This window comes from Jaminaea rosea, assembly GCF_003144245.1.
Source record: "Jaminaea rosea strain MCA 5214 unplaced genomic scaffold BDZ90scaffold_19, whole genome shotgun sequence".
Classification (NCBI taxonomy): domain Eukaryota; kingdom Fungi; phylum Basidiomycota; class Exobasidiomycetes; order Microstromatales; genus Jaminaea; species Jaminaea rosea.
Genome location: NW_020289993.1, coordinates 244,096 through 263,114, shown reverse-complemented (window position 1 = coordinate 263,114; position 19,019 = coordinate 244,096). Strand labels below are relative to the sequence as shown.

Below are 19,019 nucleotides of genomic sequence, written 5' to 3'. Positions count from 1 at the left end.
CGCTGGAGGATGCCTCTGTTCCCTCACCTTCGCGGCCGCCGCCGCCGCCACGCACACGAGGCTCTTGCTTCCGATCCGATGTCACTCCACTCGCATCACTCTCCCGCTCAAGACGCTCGACCCACACTACGCTAGCTAACGACGGCATGTAATTTGTTGCGCTTTCATGATCATCTGCCCACGTCTCCATTCGACTCTGAGTACAGGGTAGCGATTCGATCATTGCGCGAAAGCACGTCAGCCAAGCTCTTCTCTGTCAACGCAAGAACAGCGCCATCGGTGACCCAAGGATATACAGCTGCACGCCTTGACATACACATGCCCCCCGTCACTTCACTTGGCCACTCGCTCGCCCTTCTCACCTTTGGCCGCCTTCTTGTCCTCGTCGCTCGCATGTTCTTCGTTGTAAGTCCTCTTCTCTCCTCGATGCTCTTGCCCGCTCTGCCCGAGGCCCAGCTTGCCCTTGCGACCAATCTTGTGCGGTAAGAGCTCCGAGTCGTCGATGTGGCCGGACCACTCTGCGAGCGAGGAGCCAAGGAGACGACGGTCAGCACCCATTCAGTCATGCCGTCTTGCGCCCGCACTTACTCGGAACGCCGTCGTCAAACTCGACAATGGCCTCCGAGTAGAAGATGTGTCCCTTGGAAGCAAACGAAGCCGGGATCTGACCGTCCTTGAAGTTGAACGTCGACGGATAAGCCATGACCATATTACGCCCCTCGTCGAGCAGGGGTGAGTGACAGTGGCTGCACGCAATCTTGCATGGCACATCATGCCCGTCCTCCTTGCGATGAGTGGAGAAGAAGTTGAGATTCGTAGGGTCAGTCTGGTGAGAGAGGCGGACCGACGTTTTGTGGAAGACGGCGGCGTATTGGAAGGGGGCGCCTGCGACGGGGGATCACTGTAAGTACGAGAGCCGCATTAAGCTGGCTTGCACCTCGTTTCGCTCACCGTGCAACACCTGGCACTGGTTGCAGTGGCAGTGCTTGGCCGTGATGGGATCGCCTGTGCGAGCAAGGTTTGACTGTCAGCTTCCACCCATACCGTTGACCGCATCCTCGTCATGCTCACCGTGGAATTCGAATTTGACTCTTCCACACCAGCACGAGCTCTTGTACTTTGCCTCAAAGTCGTCGCTGTGCCAGTAGTAAGGCGGTTTCAAAATGTAACCCTCCTCGCTGCCTCCCTTCTGCGATGGAATGGCGCCCTTCCAGCCCGTCTTGGGCGGCTCGACGTGGCCTTTACTTCCCATATCGCCTTGGCAAGAATGAGGTCTAGGCTGAGAGTGCTGCTCTTGCTGCTGCTGATACTGCTGAATAGGCTGTGCTGCGTAGCGTGGGCACGTCGGCGTCGTTAGAAGGCGAGCAGTGGCGCGGACTGGTGACAGGAGACGCGAGGGCGAGGTGGTGGTCAAGAAGGAGGAACGAGAAATGATGCGCTGCAACATGGCGGTTTGAAGGGAGTTCGGAGATGGCAATGCTGCATCGTCCCGCATCTTCAATGATACTGCCTCCCCTGTAACGCTTGCATAAAGCTTGTGGAGTCGCTCGCTCGTTGTGTCAGCCAAAGTCAACCCGGTCAGTGTCGTGTGATGCGCCTCTGACGCTCCCTCATCAGGCAGACAGGCTGGATGCGGCTTATTTTGAGCTCACGCACGAGCTCTTTCCTCCTCAAGCTCTCGTTGCACTGTCAATCGCCGACGAAATGCGTCAGGTGCTGCTAGGCTTCGAGTCGAATGAAGGTCTCAGAGTTGAGGGCGGCGTGCTCTGGTGGACCCTGGATCGCCGCTGCTGACAAGAGACGGAGGAAAAAGCAGCAGCGGAAGCGGTCGCGTGGTCGAGGGACAGTGTCAGGCGGGCTCTACTGTCATGCGGTGCAGCGAGGCCGGCTGTCGATCTCCTCCTCGTGCCAACGACTTCATCGATAGCCAGCTCAGAGCTTGGCAACTTTTCGCGTCTTTCTCGATACAAACCTGACCGTATCACTGCAATGACGAGACTCGTTCAGGCAACGGGCTCACACGATCAACTCGCTCAAGGCCCGGCTCAACAGCGGGCAGACTCCAGCTAGTCCTCAGCAGTCGATGTACAAATCTTCTCCGGCACAATCATGGTCTGGCTTGCCATGCCCTGCCTTAATGCTCTCCTCCGTCGCGAGTCCACTATGTCATTCGACGATTCGCGTATGTTACTGTTGGATTGGATGCCGCTGCGATTCTCCTTCGCATGAGTGAAGAGTGGAGGAAATATCTTACGGCGATGTGCTCTCCATCTCGTGTGTGTATGCCTCGAAGAGAGACCACAGCCTGCTAGACACCTCGCCAAGTGCATGGGCAATCGTCAATGCGAGGGGACGCCCCTCCTCTGCGTCGTACCACCGCCCAACTCTTCGCACGCTTGTCCGCCAGCTTAGTCGAGCTTCTCGACCTCAGCCTCACCACCTGCCGCCGCTGCGTCACCTTCCTTCTTCTCTCCAGCCTCGTCAAAGTTGGTGGGAACATCGGGGACCTCGTCATCTCCACCAGCACCGGCACCAGCGGCACCACCCTGGCTGGCCATGTGAGCTGCGTTCATCGCCTGATAGGACTCTGCGAGCTTGCGGAGGGAGGCGAGCGAGTCGGGACCAAGCTGAGAGAGGATGCCGGGAACAAGCTCGGTAAGCTCCTTGTCGACACCATTGCCGTAGACGGCGTAGGTGTTGGAAGAGCCAGCTCCGTGGACTGTCAACGAGACGCGGGACAAGGATCGATTAGGGTGTCGGCGCTCCATCTTTGCTATGAGTCGTGACACCTCATTGCGCTGACTTACCCTTGGGCTGCTTGAAGTGGAGCACGTTGCCGTCCTCCTTGAACATGTTGACCTCGTCGATGCCGCTGACGGGCTGGACGTTGAGCTTCTTGAGGGCAGCCTGGAGCTTCTTGTCCTCGCCGGCAGCGCCCTTGGGCTTAGCTGCGACTTTGCGACGGGGAGTACCCTTACCACCTGCGATGCAAAGAGAAGGGAGAAGGTCGTATCAGAGTCGCAATCACAGAATTGAGGCAGCATATATGCCTCGAAGCTGGTTCGCACGCACCGGTACGGTTGGCGGCGCTGGCCGCTTGCAACCTGGCGAGCTTAGCTTCGTCGATGGGCATGATGGGTGGGTAGGCGAGGGAGGAGGGAGAGCGGGAGGAAATGAAGAAGTCGTTGACTTGCGGCTAACTTGGTGATGGTAGGAGGGTGGTGATGCTCGTCGTCGTCACTCGTCGTAGCCGCTTCCTCTCATCTCCTCTCCTTGGTGCCGGCGGGGGTGCCCAGCGCTTGGCTTCTTCCACTCTCCCTCGTCCTGCAAGCAGCCCTCTGCGCGCTCTCTGCCCGACGAGACGAGCCACGCGAGCGACTCGACTCGACGGGAGGCACTGGCCGAGGGCGGACTCGAATTAATTTCAACGAGGCACAGGTGGTCAAGTGTAGGGCAGCAGCTTTGATTGCCCTCACACCACCAGCCATCAGTGCCACAACGACGACTGGTGACTTGATCTCGGCATGGCGTCGCTTACCATGGCAGAGCAGCTGGCCAAGCTCAGATCGCTCACGGCATCAAAGCTTGACAATCAAAAGGCACCCGCTCAGCTCCTCGTGGCCATCGAAGAGTCCCTCGACGAGTCGCAGCCTACAACGAGCACCAAGAAGGAGCGCTCGCCTGCAGAGTATTTCCTCGCCCTCGACTCTATGCTCCACCGTGGCAACAATTCAACAAAGCTACTCCCATCCATCTTCTACATCCTCGCCATCGTCACTCCTCACGTCTCTGCAGCTATTCTGCGCGCCAGGCTACCGTCGCTCCTGCCGCCGCTGTACTCGGTACTCTCCAATCCTCACTCTAACGAGGCCGAACAGCAGGCTGCACTATTACGCTCCTCTATTGCGGTTCTCGAAGCACTCATCGCCATCGTCGGCGAGGATAGGCAGCTGCTCCAGACGCAACAAGAGCTGCGAGCTTCCTGGGATGCCTCTCTGGCTCTCTGCGCTGACAGCAGACCCAAGGTCCGGAGGAGAGCTCAGGACTTCATTGGCTCTGCTCTCTCATCGCAACAGCACCCTTACGCCGCCCGCACGGCGACGTGGTGCTCCACCACGCTATCGTCAGTCTCAGATTCGGCCAGCGTCACGTCCAAGAAGGGCAAGGCAACGGCAGCAGCGGCGGCAGCGGCCACGTACGATGTTAAGAAGGGTCGAGCGACAGGTGCCCAAGAGGCAGCAAAGCAGAGGCAGGAAAATGTGGCAGGAGGCGCAAGCGTGGGCATCTGGGTCTGCGGCTTCCTCAAGGCCATCGTCACCAGGTTGCCAGACAAGGCCATCCCCCAACTCTGCGAAGAGCTTTTGCGATTGCCCGGCCTCCACAACCCTTTCCTCACTGTAGCAGCCTTCGAAGTCTTTGAAGCCCTTTATCGACCAGCAAAGTCGTCGACGCAGATTGCTGCTGACAACCTTCCGGGCTCGAGTGGCGCCATGGCCGCCGTCGCTGCCGCTCAGACCCCAGCAAAGAAATCGGCACCATCTTCGCTACTTCGCACACTCGAAGCCCTGCGCTCCTCTGCGCTTCAGCCGGCATCGAATGACGTCCAGCTCCTACCACCTTACCTGCGAGCGTTAGAGGGAGCCATCGTCGCCTACTCGCGCTACGATGAGGGAGAGCCCGCCTGGGCCCTCGTCCCACAACTCTGGAACGATGTCATGGAGCTCAGCCTCAGCGCCCGCTCCGATGCCAGCCGATCATCAATCACCGTACGAAGCGCAGGTGCAGACTTCCTCGCGTCCCTTGTCCGCTACGCCGTACCCGACGAGGCCATCAAGACGGCGCTCAAGACCAAGTCATCGCCCTTACACTCCCTCGTCACCTCGCTCGACGATGCCCTGGGCCGACATGCGCTTCGGTTCACCCACTCGCGCGGCGAGATTCTTGGTGTGCTCACTGCTCTGGTAACACGGCTGCGCTTGCGCGTTGGAGTTAACTCGAGTCCAGCTGCTACTCAGCTCCTCATTCCCCTCATCACTACCGTCGCCGCGCTGCGACAGACTCCCAAGTTTGAGCACAGGGATCGAGCAGATGCAGTGTTGGGAGCTGCGACCGAGGTCTGCGGGCCAGAGGCCATCCTCACAGCCTTGCCTCTCAACCTTCTTGCCGGCAATGGCCAAGGCCGAGCATGGCTTCTGCCCCTGATGAAGGGTCGTATCACCAACACGTCGCTGGGCCACTTCGTCCGTGACCTCGTGCCCCTCTCGGAGAAGCTCTTCAATGCCCGCACGCAAGCACAGCAGGACGCATCGCGAGGCGTTGAGGCAAAGATGTACGAGGCTCTCGTCGAGCAGCTATGGTCCCTGTTCCCGGGGTACTGCGATCTACCCACCGATTTGGTTACCGCCTTGAGCCAGCCATTCGCTGAACTCCTCGCCAACGTACTCGCCACTCAACAAGCCTTGCGCCCGAGCATCTTGCGCGGTCTCACGCTCCTCGTCGACCGTAATGAGGCTCTCAGCCGTAGCGGCGCTTCAGACGAGTCGCTCCGTCTGACATTCGGCCTCACCGCCGCCGATGGCAAAGCAGCCCTCACTCATTTGATCGGCCTTGCCCCTGCCTTTCTCTCCGTCTTTTCTCATCTCCTTGCCCAGTCGCCGTCGTCCTCGCGCGGCTACATCACCGAGGCCATCGGTGCATTTCTCCGCATCCTGCCGGCCAGCGAGGTGTCCGCAACATACGGCAAGGTCGCTGGCCAGCTGAAGACGGCTCTCACCGAGCTGGTGCCGCAGAGGGACCGCGAAGTCGGCCCGCATGCAGTCCCGCCTCTTGCACACAGCATGCTCGACCTCCTCATCACTCTCGTGCCGTTCCTTCCAGCCGCAGAGGCACTCGCCCTCTTCAAGGCGGCTACGTCGGACGATTTGTTGCAGAATGACGACGCTGGCGTACAAAAGAAGACGTACCGCGTGCTGGCACGACTGCTCGAGGGAAGCAAAGGAGCCGCCTTGGCCACCTCCGCAAACGTCACTTCTCTCCTCACTACGCTGCGCGAAGTCACAGTGGCCGTCGCACCTGGAGCTAAGCGTGATCGTCTGCACCTACTGAGCGGCATCGTCCCTCGCATCCCGCTCGGTGACCTTCATCTATTGCCCTCGATCATCCCAGAGGCGGTCCTGGCTACAAAGGAAGCCAACCAAGCGTCTCGCACTCTGGCGTATGAGCTGCTCGTCCAAATGGGCGAGAAGATGCAGCAAGAAGGTGGAAAAATCAAACGCGGCTTGCTTCTCGAGAACGACGATAAGGAGGACGAGCAAAATGCGATGGACACGACGGACGTGGTCGATGCAAGCCTTACCGAGTACCTCACAATGGTTAGCGCCGGTCTAGCAGGCAACTCGCCGCACATGATCTCCGCAACAATCACATCCCTCTCGCGCTTGGTATACGAGTTCAAGGAGCAGCTACCCCGCTCGACCCTCGAGGAAGTTGTCAGCACGATGAGCGTCTTCCTCACCTCGTCGCCCAATCGCGAAATCATCAAGAGTGTCCTTGGCTTCGTCAAGGTTTCCATCGTCTCGCTCGAGTACGACGTGGTTGACGCGGCGCTTCCGGAGTGGGTGCCAGGGATGCTCGAATGGAAACAACACCCTGCCCATCGCGTCGTATTTAAGGGCAAGGTGAGGCACATCTTTGAGAGATTGTTGAGGCGCTTTGGTTACGAGCGAATCGAGTCGCTTTGCGATGAGGAGAATCGCAAGTTGGTAGTCAACATCAAGAAGAGGAAGGAGAGGGCGAAGAGGAAGAAGGCGAGCGGTGGTTCAGCTGGTCATGCCGGAGAGGACGAAGAGGACGACGTTGCGGCCGGTGCAGGTGCTCCAGGAGCAAAGGCACCTCGTCGCGATTTGGGCGTCGATGCCTTCGAGGAGGCGCTTTATGGCAGCGATAGTGATGTCTCATCGGATGACAGCGGAGAGGAGGACATCGAGCAAGGAGGCGCAGCTGGCGGTCTGGCCGCACTGGCACGCAAAGCAGCGGGAGCACGTCAGGGCAAGGGTCAGAAGCCCGAACAGCAGCAGCAGCAGCAGCAGCGTCGCCGTCGTCGCGACCGTGACGATGATGAGGCGTACCTCCTCGAGGACGATGATGCCCCTATGGATCTGCTGGATCGCTCAGCCGGTGCCGTGGTGCATCGCAAGCCTGCAGGCAAGGATGCCAAGGACGGTGGCAAGCGTCGCGCCCCCGGTACGGAAGCTCGTCGCTTCGACCTGGACGAGTCAACCGGTCGCATGCTCATTAATGATCCTGAAGACGAAGGCAGTGCAGGTCCGGCGGGCAATGGTGCTTCAGCCGACCTGTTTGGCCCCTCTGGCGCGTATGTCGAGCGCGAGACGGGCACGGATGGCTTCACTCACTCAGGCCGCGGTGGGGCCGTCAAGTTCAACAAGAACAACAAGCGTGTCCGTGCCGAGGAGAGGGAGGCGGACTTGGAGGCCGAGGAAGCCATTGCTGCCGCCGAGGCTGCTAGGGCGGATGTGAGTGGTACGTCATCCGCTGCGGCGAAGCGACCGAAGAAGGCTCAGCCCGAGCGCATCGGCGCTTCGTTTGCTGCAAAGAAGAAAGGAGCAAAGGGAGATGTCAAGAAGGCGGGTGGGCCAGATCCGTATGCCTACGTCCCCTTGAGTGCTGTAGGAGGCAAGAAGGGCTCGAAGCAGGAAAGGAATGTGCAGATTACGGGCAAGAAGCGGAGGTGACGCTGTTGACGTGCCATTGAATCCAGGATTTTTTTTTTTGATGACCAAGGAGCAACGCGACCTTGGCTGCCTGCTTGGCTGCTTAGTACTCAGCGAAGGAGTAGGAGGCATCACTTGGAGTGACGAGGCGGAGACAAGGGTCTCGCGAGAAGCCTTGCTGCGCAGCTCATTCGTCGCGGAGCTATGCTGAGCGCACTGAGCAGGACCCCTTGTGAGACTGTCGGTCATCGAATATTGACGTTTGTCCTTGTTCTCCCTAAGCTTGCGCACTCGATGGCCATGACTGCTACCTGGATGCCAAGCAGTCACTCTATCCGTCTCCACTTGTCGACGTTGACTGGACGCGCCTTGTGTCGGCCAATTTACATCTCAGATCCGCAACCACACCTACACTTGGTCGTCGTCGCCATCATCCGCTGCGCCACCCTTTAAAGGGTTCCGTTGCCGCTGCCCTCATGGACAGGCCATCAGCAGCCGGCCTGGTAGCGACGGCAATTGCAACAGCGCAGCGCAGCCATCCAACACCCCCAGTTGCCGTCCCTGATGGATCCGGTACAGGTCGCTCCTTGCCACCTTACCTCCTCATCATCGCCTCATTATGCAGCCTCTTTGCCACTCTTCTCTCCCTGACCTCCATCTACTCTCATCTCAAGAACTATCGCAAGCCACATCTACAACGCTTCGTCGTCCGCCTCATCCTCATTGTGCCCATCTACTCGACGTCATCGGCCATCGGCCTCTTCTCCCTCCCAGCGGCCTTCCTCATCGATCTCATTCGCGACCTGTATGAAGCATTCGCCATTTACTGCTTTTTTGAGCTTTTGGTCGCCTACTTGGGTGGAGAGAGGAGTGTGCTGGTTCTCATGATTGGGAGGAGGCCCATTCAGCATCCTTGGCCTTTTCGCATCTTCTTAAGGGAGATGGATATGAGTGACCCTTATACATTCTTGGCCATCAAGAGGGGCATCTTGCAATACGTACAGATCAAACCCATTTTGGCCGCATCTACAGTCATTCTCAAGACTTTTGGGAGATACGAGGAGGGAGAGCTTTCTGCCGGCAACGGCTACACCTATGTCTCGACAGTCTACAGTGAGCGAGGAAGGCGCAAACGAGAGCTGCATACACTCAAGCTAATTACTGTCTCACGCTCACGAATGTCCTGATACGTACAGACATTTCAATCTTCCTCTCTCTCTACTGCCTCGCCATCTTTTGGCAAGCCCTCTCCCAAGAACTCGAGCCCTTCAGGCCAACGGCAAAGTTCCTCACAGTCAAAGGAGTAGTCTTCGCTACCTTCTGGCAAGGTTGGGCCATCAGCGTTCTCGTTGCTGCGGGCCTCGTCAAGCACATCGGACCAATCACAGACCCTTCGTTCCTGGGCCTAGGCCTGCAAGATTTCCTCTTGTGTCTCGAGATGCCACTCTTTGCCTTGGGCCACATGTACGCCTTCTCCCCTGCCGATTACGTCGATTCGTGGGCTACGCATCAGGCGAGGCTGCCCATTATCTACGCTCTGCGTGATAGCTTAGGTGGGCGAGATGTTCTGGAGGACTCATTGACGACGATTCGTGGCACAGGATATGGTTACCAGACATTCGAGCCCAGCCAAGGCGCTGTCCACCAAGGTCTGGCCAGGTCACGTCGCCTCCACGCCGGATTGCGATACACGGCAGGAGGTAAGGGCAAGTACTTCTTACCAACTCGCTCCGGCCCTCACACCAATGGCCCTTGGGCTGCAGAGGGCACAAGGCTCCAGGGCCCCTTAGCCGCCATGCGACGCTGGATGGAGGACAGAAGGATGCGAGAGGGTGGCTTTGCGCCAATGACAGAGGATGAGGAGGCTGGTGTGCTCCACGAGAACCCAGACGATGCAGAGCATGAAGGTGACGAGGATGAGCAGACTCGCCGTGAAAAGGCGGAAGCCGCCGCGCGTAGAATGGGCGCTGGCATTGAGAATGGTCTGCGCTTCTTTACTGCTAGTGCCGAGGGTGCACAAAGCGGTACGGGCAGCGGAGGTGTGGGTGGTGACGGTGGCGACAGCGTCTCGCTGGGCTTCCATACACCTACGTCGCAGGGTAGCGAGCAGAACCTCTATGCCAAAGCTCGCAGCCTGGAGCATGGCGACTACGCCTTCCCCACCATTGCCTGCGGGCCAGAGGAGCAGAGGAAGCGGCAGCACAGGGAGGAGGAAGAGTGGCTCCTCGGTGGCTCTACGCGCGGAAGCAAGGGTAAAGGCAGGGGAAAGAGTACGGGAACCAAGGAGAGGAGAAAGAGGGTTGAAGGATGGCTCGAGAGGGCGAGGGGATTGATGGGGGAGAGCAACGAAAGCGGAGAGGAAGCGGCAGACCGAGACGATGATATCATCGAAGTCAAGGGCAAGAAGCGCCCCTCTGCCCTCAAGAAGGACCGCGAAGAGGATGCAGAGGAGCGACAAAGAAGACCCAAGATAGCCAAAAAGTCAAACAAGAGCGACAGCAGCAGCAGCAGCAGCAGAAAGAAGAAGGAGGAGGAAGAAGGAGGCGATGACAGAAAAGGCGGCGGTGAAGGTCAAGTGGCCATCTCGTCCAAGACTCAGCACGCCAAGAGCGGTGACTCGTCCAAGGCCAATCACGCAAAGAGTGTCTGGGGAGCTTGGGGTGAGAGCTTCTCCAAGTCTAAAGGAAGCAAAATCGCGTCGGATCATGCTCAAGAGCAGTCCCGTCGACCGTCAAACGCAGCAGACGAGAGTCACGACACCAACGCAGACGAGTCACTTGCCTCGACGCAGCCTGGTGACGACGACCACATCGATGAAGAGGAAGACCACGGGGCTGTCGACCTCATCATCTCGGACCCGCGAGCAGAGGAGCGCAAGAGGGATACGGATCGACGGCGAGGCGATCCTGCGCTGCGAGCACGAGGTTACGGGTCCGGCGCAGGGGACAAGGTCTTCAGGAGAATATGGACGGGAGATGACAATGATCGAGGCGGAGCGACCGGGCCAAAGGGCAGCGCTGCTCCGAGCGACAAGGGCGCTGGAACAAATTCAAGAAGCAAGCAGGTCCAAACACCCCACGCATCTCGCACCTCTTCCTCGTCATCTGCCCAGCTCAAAGCAGCTGCGCCTCCTCCCACACACAAGGCAGGCGTGGATGCTATGGAAGGGCAGCTCTCCACTGAAATAGAAGCGCCAGGCGAGTCTTCATCGTCGTCGTCTTCGAAGGGTAGCTCCAGCGACGGAGCGAAGACAGAGCTGGAAGCCCATCCGGACAAGGCCCCAAGCCCCCACGGCAAGCACTCCAGCGCGACGACGATATCGACCCCAGCTTCGTCCGCAGCAAATGCGGCAACGGCGAGCCATGCAAGTCACATGCCCGTGTATGAACGGCATGACTGGGCGTGGCATGCTGCTGGACAAGGAGGGGGTCAGGATCAAGAAAATCCCTGGGCTTGAGAAGGGGAGCAAGTGGCAGGTGCCTCTGACGCTGCAGGGCCCTTGCGCCTGTTTGTGCTCTCGTTTGTTGTGAAATAGTACAAGAGCTCGCACTCACGCCTAACGTCCCTATCGTCATTGGCTCACAACGGTCTACGAAGTGACACAGGAGTTCGATGATTGTCAATGATTGTTAGAATGGCATGCGATGATGGGAATATTCCGATTCGCCGCTTTCGCCGCACTACTGATCCTCACTCCGAGTCAGACAGCTCAAAGGGCCTTTCCCTGTCACCCTTTCCCCTGACCTGGCTCCCACTTGGCCAGCTCCCAGCCCTGAGCTCCTGCGCCTCGGCAGCTGCGGCTGCAAGTCCTCCCATTCTCCCACCATCCGAACTCGTGCTGGCCTGTTGAGCACGATGCTGCTGACGAGATTGGATGTTCTGGCTATGCAGTGGGACCCAGCGCGAGGCGGGTGGCGAGGTGAGATGGTCTCGTTCAGCCCGGCGCGCCTGCGAGGAAAAGCTCGAGATCAATCTTGCCCTGTAGGGAGTCTCTTCGTGTTGCGGTGGGCGCTCGTCATCTTCGTCACTGTCTTGAGCGTCGTGGCTGTCGGAGATATCGACGTGGAGGTCTTCTGGCGATGCGGCTGCGATCTCTCGAGAAGGATTGCTGCCATTGGTCGTACTCTCGGCCCTCCCTCCGTTTCGAGCGCCAGGATTGCCCTGCGGTGCAGCAAGCAGAGTCCCGGTCCGACGATCAAACTGGAGTTCTCGTCTCTGCGATGACGACAAGGACGATGACGAGGATGGCCCCGTGGAGAAAGTAGACATTGGCCCCGCACCCGTCGCCGACGCCAGCGCAACTCCTCCTGATCCGGTTCCCGCTCCGGCAGCCCCACTGATACTCCCCGCACTACTCATTCTCTTCCTCCGCCTTCTCCCACCACCCATACTCGCTCCAGGTCTGCGGGGAGAAGAGCTGCTGGTGCCGCCTTTGGAGGGCGAATGAGAGGCTGCAGCGGCCAGCGCGGCTTGGAAGGCCTGGCCGTCTGTCATCTCAATGGAGGAGGAACGGGAGCGTGGATCAGGGTCGAAGGATGAAGCTTGCGCGTGAGTACGGAAATTGCTGGCTGATGAGAGAGGTCTCCACGATGAAGTGGCTGGCAGGCGTGACGTGGGCAGATAGGGTGGAGAGCCCCCCTCTGAGGCCGGCGTGACGCCTCGAGCTGACGCCACGCTTCTGCTGCCCTGGGTCGTCCTCTTTGAGCCAGAGGCCCTCTGCTTTCCTTCTCGTCGATGAGCGTTTCTAAAACTCTCGTTGTTTCCCCCGTAGCCCTCTTCCTCATCTTCTGTATCGCTTGCTGAGGGCCTTCGCCTTCGGCGACGAGAGGATTCAGCAAAGGAGCTATCGGCTCTCCCCGTAGGGAAGCTGTTGTAGGCGCTCATGTCCCACTGGATGGGGGCAGCGTCCATTGTCTCTCCGGACGAGCGACGTCGCTGCAGCTCGGGACGATGGCGCGCCTCGGTGATTCCGAAGGAAGAGGCTGTGGTGGTTTCACGTGGCGCTACGATCGTCATATGCCTCGGAGCTGCTCTGCTACTCCCTGAAGGCAAAGCGGAGGAAGCCGCAGCGGGTGAGCGCGTCGACGCGTACGTCGAAGTTGAGGGAAAGCTGCTCATGGCAGCAGAGGTCATGCCCTCAGCGTTCCTGCGTAATTCTGCAGCATTATCAGGCGAAGGCATGCTAGAGGACAAGCCGCGCGACGTCGGGGACGGACGGCTGCCGCCCGCTCCACTGTTTCTTGGCTGTCGGACTTGCTGCGGGGAGATCGACCGCGAAAGCGAGTCACGAGGCCGCTCACTTTGTGTCTGCAGGTCTCCGGTCGTCGTCGCCGCCGTGATCGCGGGCCCTGCGCCACGCCTCCTCGTCTTCCTTCTCGTCTGTATCTCCATGGAGGGGCCGGACTCAGACCATAGGTCTTCAACATCCCTCTGCGACATGGCCGAGTACCTGCGTTGTGTACGCTGAGATACCGCACTGCGAGTGACAGCTGCAGCGATCGTCGTCGTAGTAGGCGCGACACCTTGGGTCCTCCTCGGTCTCCTCTCCCTTGAATCGCTACCCACCGCCCCACCAGCACTGGTCATCGCACCCAAGGAGCTGACGGTGCTTCCCAGCCTGATTCCCCTGTCCGAGGGTCCAGCAAATCTCGAGCTGCCTGCCTCGCTCGGGGCGTGGTGCATCTGCCAAGGATCGTCGTGGTCTGCGTCGTCATCGGAGTCCCAAGCGACATCACACGCTTCGCTGATCATTCTGCTTGCCCAACGACTCGATGCCCGCTCCTCGTCGCGGATTTCCCCTAACAGATCCGCATAGATCTTGGGTAGCGGATAGTGGCATCGATTGGGAGGAGGAGAGCGAGAAGTGGAGCGTCCTCGTCTCTTGCCACGTTGCTTCGACTTCTCGCATTCAGCCTTCGCTGCATCGCTCCATGGACTCGTGCCGGTTGAGCGCAGCTTTGCCGCCCGACGGAGGAAGCCGTCGACATCTAGAATTTGGTTTCGTCGTTGCTCCAACGCGGCGGTCGAGAGTGTAGAGTAAGACATGGCGCCGCTCTCAGGGATGTCGGCATCGCCGCGCGAGGGCCTCGCTCGCGGCCAGGGGGTGAGGACCTTCCATCCTCCGATGTCGCGCTTGGGGAGAGGAATGTTGGCTGCGGCTGCCCATCGCCAGGTGTTGAGGTTGATCGGGTGTGGCCGGCCTGTGACGATGCTGGTAATGTAAGTTGCTGGAGGGGCGGATGTGAGCGCCGAGGCTGAGCTTGAGGCAGCGGCCGCACTGTTCATCTCTCTTGCCGTGGGCAGCGAGGCGTCGTCGTCTTCTTGCGATGTCCTCGTCATGTCAATGTACATTGCATCATTGCTGCCATGGTCATGGGGTTCCTGCAGAGGCGAATGTGGCTGCTGCTGCGGCGCCGACGATGACTCCTTCTTGACCACGGCCTGTGGCGGCAACTCGTCGTTGAGTTTCGCAGGGGCATGCCATTCCATCGAGACGAACATGACGTCCTCGTCTTCACTCTCTTCATCGTCGCCGTGACCATTCGCTGGGCCGGCGCGGGCGCCCATCACAGAGGATATGCTTGTGGATGCGATGACGTTGGCCTGTCCTGCAGTCGCCGATCGGTCTGCAATGGCGTGTCGGAATGTCGAAGCTGATGAGCTGCCGCTGTTGCCTTGATGTTCCAGAGGATTGACCGGCGAGTCAAACTTTGGGACTGGCGTCAGAGGGGGTAGCATGGCAGCGGTGTCTCCTGGCGTCGAGGTAGCGGTTGGCATGTCTATCGGCCTCGGAACCACTACTGCCGAGGTCTAAAAGTGATGCGGGTTCATGAGGCAGCGCGAAAAAAATGGTGTTGACGAGCACAAGGCCTGGCTGTCGTGTGATTGGATTGGTGGTAGCGAGCTCGGGTTGGCTGGTGGTAGCGAGCTCGATAAGGGCGACTTTATGCATGCGTGTGCCCCGCCGCGCCACGCTGCTGCCGTCGTTAGCGTCTTGTGAGACTTGCTGATGCTAATTTCGCTGACTAGTCTTGAACAAGCGCAGATGCTTTGAGCAGTACTGAGGCAGGCCTTGAGATGAAGTGTTGGAAAGGAAGCTAAGATGCACGGCGCGCCGGTCCGAGAAGGCGGCCAGGTGTTGGGCAAGCGAATCCAGTTGCGATGTTAAATTTTTGCCGATGGTAATGAACGTGGGTGAAGATGACAGGAGGCGAGGCAGGAGGTTGACTGCTGAGTCTTGTCAGGAGATTGGGCCCTCTCCGCCATTGATTGCTCCGTCATTGTCTTCGTCGTCTTTCGTCGCCCCTCGACTGGACCTAACTGGGACGCTCAGATCGGCAGCTCAAATCAAATGCTTCGAAGGGCGACCAGGTCGACACGGAAAGGGAGCACGAGCGACGCGACGGCGCCCACGCACGCCTAGCACAGCACACAGTGGAGGAGGACCGCAAGGTCAGCAGGCACCTTCTCACCTTGTCCTGCTGAAGGCGAGACATATCAAGGAGTAAAATGAGCAGCGTCGCGACCAGCATTGTAATGCTCTTGGTAAAGAGCCCGCTGCTTCAGCTTGTGGGTTGTCATTGCGATGCTCGATGCGAATGTTGGCTGGTCTGGGCGTCATGCCCTTGTGGCTGCGTCGGCGGGGCGGCAAGGCGGGCGAGTCGGGCAAGGCGGCAAGGCGGCAAGCTGGAGGTGACGGAGAGGCGGCGACGAGAGCGAGATTGAGCGGAGCGAGCAGCCAGAGGTCGAGCATTGTCGCGTTGGACAATGAGCCGCCCGAGAGCAATCCAATCGATTAGAGCCAAAGCATCTCTCCGTTGGTTCTTGACGAGCTCCTTTCATCTGCTGCTCCTCCTGCTGCTCCTCCTGCTACTACCTTGAGAAGCCAGTCAAGGTCTCGGCCCTGCTGCTGCTCGCAGCTTCGTTCCCCACCCGCCCACCAACGGCCGACTCGTAGTCATTGGCCACTCGCCGCCGCCGACATGTCAAGCCCTTCGGATGATCCACCTGCTCCTCCTCCACCATCAAAGACCTCAGCAGCAGCATCTTCCTCCTCCGCCTCGTCGTCGTCATCTCTGTACCATTCGTTAGGCAGGCATGGCGCTTCCTATCAATCGCCGCACTCTCAAGCTGATGGCGGCTCGACGGCGGCCCTCAGCTCAGCGTCTGCCTTTCGCTTTGGACGCGGGCCCATCGACAATGGCGGTGATGATGACGACGACGACGTGCCTCTCGGAGCTGGCCTTGGTGGGCCTTTGCCACGCCGCAACCACACTATCTCATCTGGTACCACAAGGGCAAAAGCCAAGAAGCTACCTCAGCACTTTGAGCAGCCAGTCTCCCCCGGCCAAGTACTCGACGGACCTTCGCAGGCTAATAGCGCTCCCATGTCTGCCTTTCGACGTCACAACCCGGCCAGCCCAAGTCGTAACAGCTTGAGAGAGATTGCAGGGCTGGAGGATGAACACGACGAGTGGGAGAAGGACATTCAGGATGAGGTGAGCACCCCCAACTGTCTAACACCACCAAGGACAGACTGACCACCACCACCTCCTCCTTCCCTTCTGCTCTCGCTCAGCATCACCACTCTGCCGTTGAGCTCCTGGCCAATCTCCCAGAATCATCATCCACGTCGTCGATCCGTCGACATCAATCCCTCAACCACCACATCGGCAGGTCCATGGCCAGTCGCCTCTCTGGGAGAGCCAAAGAGGTTCACACCATTGGCCCTTCCTCTCCTGCTCCATCAATCACCTCACAGCTGCAGAGTGCTTTTGATACCAACAGCCCTTCTAACTCGGCCAGGCACAGTCCTACTAAGAGCTTCTCCAATGGACCGTGGAGCGATGAGCGCGACCCTGCAGCATCCCCCTCACGCTTCGCCCGCCACTTTGCCTCAAATAACAGTCTCAACAACGCCTTTGCTGGTTCGTCGAGTCCGCCTGTCGCTCGCGGCGCTTCTCCGAACGACCAAATGCAAGGCAATCTCATGGACGTCCATGCTGCCCTGCAGAAGCTTGACCTTGGAGGGCCGATCAGTGAGGATGCGACTTCTACGTCGACAGTCTCTCCTTCCTTCAACAAGAAGCTGCCCTCGCTCATCACCAACCCTGACGTCTTAGCCGCATCCTCCACCTCGCCACACCACCGCAGCGACAGCATTGAAGGCGGCCCCATCAGCGCTGCACCAATCCTCGGGCAAAGCCGCTCGAGGCAGTCGGCGTTGTCAGGTGGGCGAGCTCTCGGTCACTCTCGAGTCCAGAGCACAGATGGCGTCCTCTACAGCAACAGGCCCGGATTCCAGGGGCCAGATGGCGGCCATATCGGTCTCGTCAGCCCGCCGCCTCCCAGCCTTGCAGGCATCTTTGGACCCCACACCGCTGCGCCCCTCTCTCACTGGGCAGCAAAAGAGCGGCTGGCGGGTGTACGTGGAGGGTCAACGCCAGCTGAACAGCAACGTCTTCAGCAACAGCAACAGTATTACCAGCAGCAGCAGCAACAACAACATAACCAAGCTCAGCAGCAAGCTCAGTGGGGAAGTGGCGGTCAGCATCAGCGCAGCGAGACTGTGCCCTCGCAGTGGGGCATGGGCCTATCGCCCGTGACGGAGAGAGACCAAGTGACAATGGCCTTGAGTCAGGCTCTGGCTGAGCAGCAACAGAGGACGGCAGTGCTCGAGGCTGCCTTGCGTGCGCGTGGAGGCATCATGACCAGCCCTCCTCCTCCTCAGCAACAGCAGACCCAATCTCCCTACACCCAGTCCTACTCAAATACGCCGCTCCCACCTCCGCCGACTCAGCAGCAGCAAGTAAACCCGCAATGGCAATCCGGCAGCCCTGCCCCTCCAGCTACCGCTGCTCCCCCCTCTTCGCAACAAGCACCGCCGGCACCACCCTCGCTCGAACACCTTGCAGGCATCGCCCACCCTTTGAACCCGATGCACTTTGAGCTCTCTCCTCCCAGTACCGCGCGCTTCCTAGTCATCAAATCCTTCACAGAAGAAGACGTGCACCGCTCCATCCGACACGGCATCTGGGCATCTACGGACAAGGGCAATCAACGTTTGAATCGCGTCTATTCCGACTGTCAACGGGACGCGGACCAGCGCGGCGAGCCGGCGACAGTCTATCTGTTCTTCTCCATCAATGGTTCTGGTCACTTTTGCGGGCTAGCTCGTATGACCAGCGCCGTAGACTTTGATGCTCACTCGGATGTGTGGGCCCAAGAGGGCAAATGGAAAGGGACGTTCAAGGTGGAGCACATCTTTGTCAAGGATGTGCCTAACAGGGAGTTGAGACATATCAAGTTGCCCAACAGTCCGGAGAGGAAGAATGTGACGCAGAGTCGAGACACGCAGGAGTTGGATCGAGAGGGAGGTGTGGAGCTGCTGAGGATCGTTCACGGGTTCCCGGCGAGAACAAGTCTTTTGGGGGCCATGGGCGTCGCGGGGGCCGGGGCCCATCGGCAAGGGCAGCAAGGGCTCGGCCTTGCTCCCCACGGTGCGTCCGCAACGACTATTGGCCCTCTTCCTCCTCCTCCGCCTCCTCCGGGGCACGCAGCCTCTGCTACTCCTGCGTACCAATTCCCCTCAGAGCGCACCGACGGATCCGAGGGTAGGTCGCTTCCCCCCGTACCGCCACCACCCTCCTTGCCTCTCCACCTCGGCTTTCCGAATGCCCCTTCCCCTCACCTGGCACCCCCGTATTTGCAGCCTCATCAGCAGAGGCTCGCAACTCCGCCTCTCGGCGGTGGGTCGCCCATGTTGCCACCGATCCACCTGGGCTTCGGTGGACAGCACACGCCCACAGGTAAGCCGACTCCTTCACATCAGCAGCAGGGCCACGGTGGTCGGCTTGCTGGATCGAGGAGCCCGATGATGGGCTGATCCTGTTGCCCTTGAGGTTGCTTAATCACAGCTCTCCGGCTACGACACTTCTCTAGTCGACCGTTGCTTCACATACGCGTTCCTCGTCCATCCTTGAGAACTTTGCGTCCTCGCTGTCATCGTCAAGTGTACAGCTGAGAGAAGCCAGAAGAGAAGGACCCTATGACCCGTCAGGCATTTTGCAGCCTTCTCAGCTCTTGTTCATATCGACTTTTTTCGTCCACTACCTTGTACCAATAGAAGCGATAGACGTGTGGTGTTACCATTTCGTGAGATCGAGCAGGAGACGGTGGTGAGGTGTTGCCCCGCGCCACGCGAGGCACAGATCGGCCCGCGGCGCTCAGGCCACGTCTCGAGGGTGCGGGCGGACCGACGTCGTTGGTTGCCTCTTTGACTTGTCCGTA

The 19,019-nt window shown here is 59.3% G+C and overlaps 6 protein-coding genes across 6 annotated transcripts; 3 read left to right on the top strand and 3 right to left on the bottom strand.

Annotated features, from left to right (window-relative positions):
- Positions 1–139: 139 nt before the first annotated feature.
- On the bottom strand, positions 140–1,470 carry BDZ90DRAFT_234893 (hypothetical protein). The gene is made up of 3 exons (XM_025507181.1): positions 1,072–1,470; positions 952–1,005; positions 140–885 (listed from the first exon to the last, which is right to left on the bottom strand). The coding sequence occupies exons 1-3, from the start codon at positions 1,445–1,447 to the stop codon at positions 563–565; spliced, it is 753 nt and encodes a 250-aa protein (XP_025359232.1). The 5' UTR covers positions 1,448–1,470; the 3' UTR covers positions 140–562.
- Positions 1,471–2,065: 595 nt separating this feature from the next.
- On the bottom strand, positions 2,066–3,164 carry BDZ90DRAFT_234890 (NAC-domain-containing protein). Its single transcript, XM_025507180.1, has 3 exons — positions 3,073–3,164; positions 2,808–2,981; positions 2,066–2,719 (listed from the first exon to the last, which is right to left on the bottom strand). The coding sequence occupies exons 1-3, from the start codon at positions 3,131–3,133 to the stop codon at positions 2,409–2,411; spliced, it is 546 nt and encodes a 181-aa protein (XP_025359231.1). The 5' UTR covers positions 3,134–3,164; the 3' UTR covers positions 2,066–2,408.
- Positions 3,165–3,471: 307 nt separating this feature from the next.
- Positions 3,472–7,981, top strand: BDZ90DRAFT_234889 (NUC173-domain-containing protein). Its single transcript, XM_025507179.1, has one exon. The coding sequence runs from the start codon at positions 3,540–3,542 to the stop codon at positions 7,749–7,751; it is 4,212 nt and encodes a 1,403-aa protein (XP_025359230.1). The 5' UTR covers positions 3,472–3,539; the 3' UTR covers positions 7,752–7,981.
- A 39-nt stretch (positions 7,982–8,020) lies between these two features.
- On the top strand, positions 8,021–11,390 carry BDZ90DRAFT_234888 (DUF300-domain-containing protein). Its single transcript, XM_025507178.1, has 2 exons — positions 8,021–8,843; positions 8,927–11,390. Exons 1-2 carry the CDS (start codon positions 8,207–8,209, stop codon positions 11,185–11,187), a joined length of 2,898 nt encoding a protein of 965 aa, XP_025359229.1. The 5' UTR covers positions 8,021–8,206; the 3' UTR covers positions 11,188–11,390.
- Positions 11,301–14,910, bottom strand: BDZ90DRAFT_234887 (hypothetical protein). The gene has a single exon (XM_025507177.1). The coding sequence runs from the start codon at positions 14,505–14,507 to the stop codon at positions 11,421–11,423; it is 3,087 nt and encodes a 1,028-aa protein (XP_025359228.1). The 5' UTR covers positions 14,508–14,910; the 3' UTR covers positions 11,301–11,420.
- Positions 14,911–17,700: 2,790 nt separating this feature from the next.
- On the top strand, positions 17,701–18,159 carry BDZ90DRAFT_209147 (YTH-domain-containing protein; the record flags this gene model as incomplete). Its single annotated transcript, XM_025504035.1, has 1 exon — positions 17,701–18,159. A coding segment is annotated over one exon (459 nt), but the record flags the coding sequence as incomplete, so codon positions are not given.
- Between the last annotated feature and the right edge of the window lie 860 nt (positions 18,160–19,019).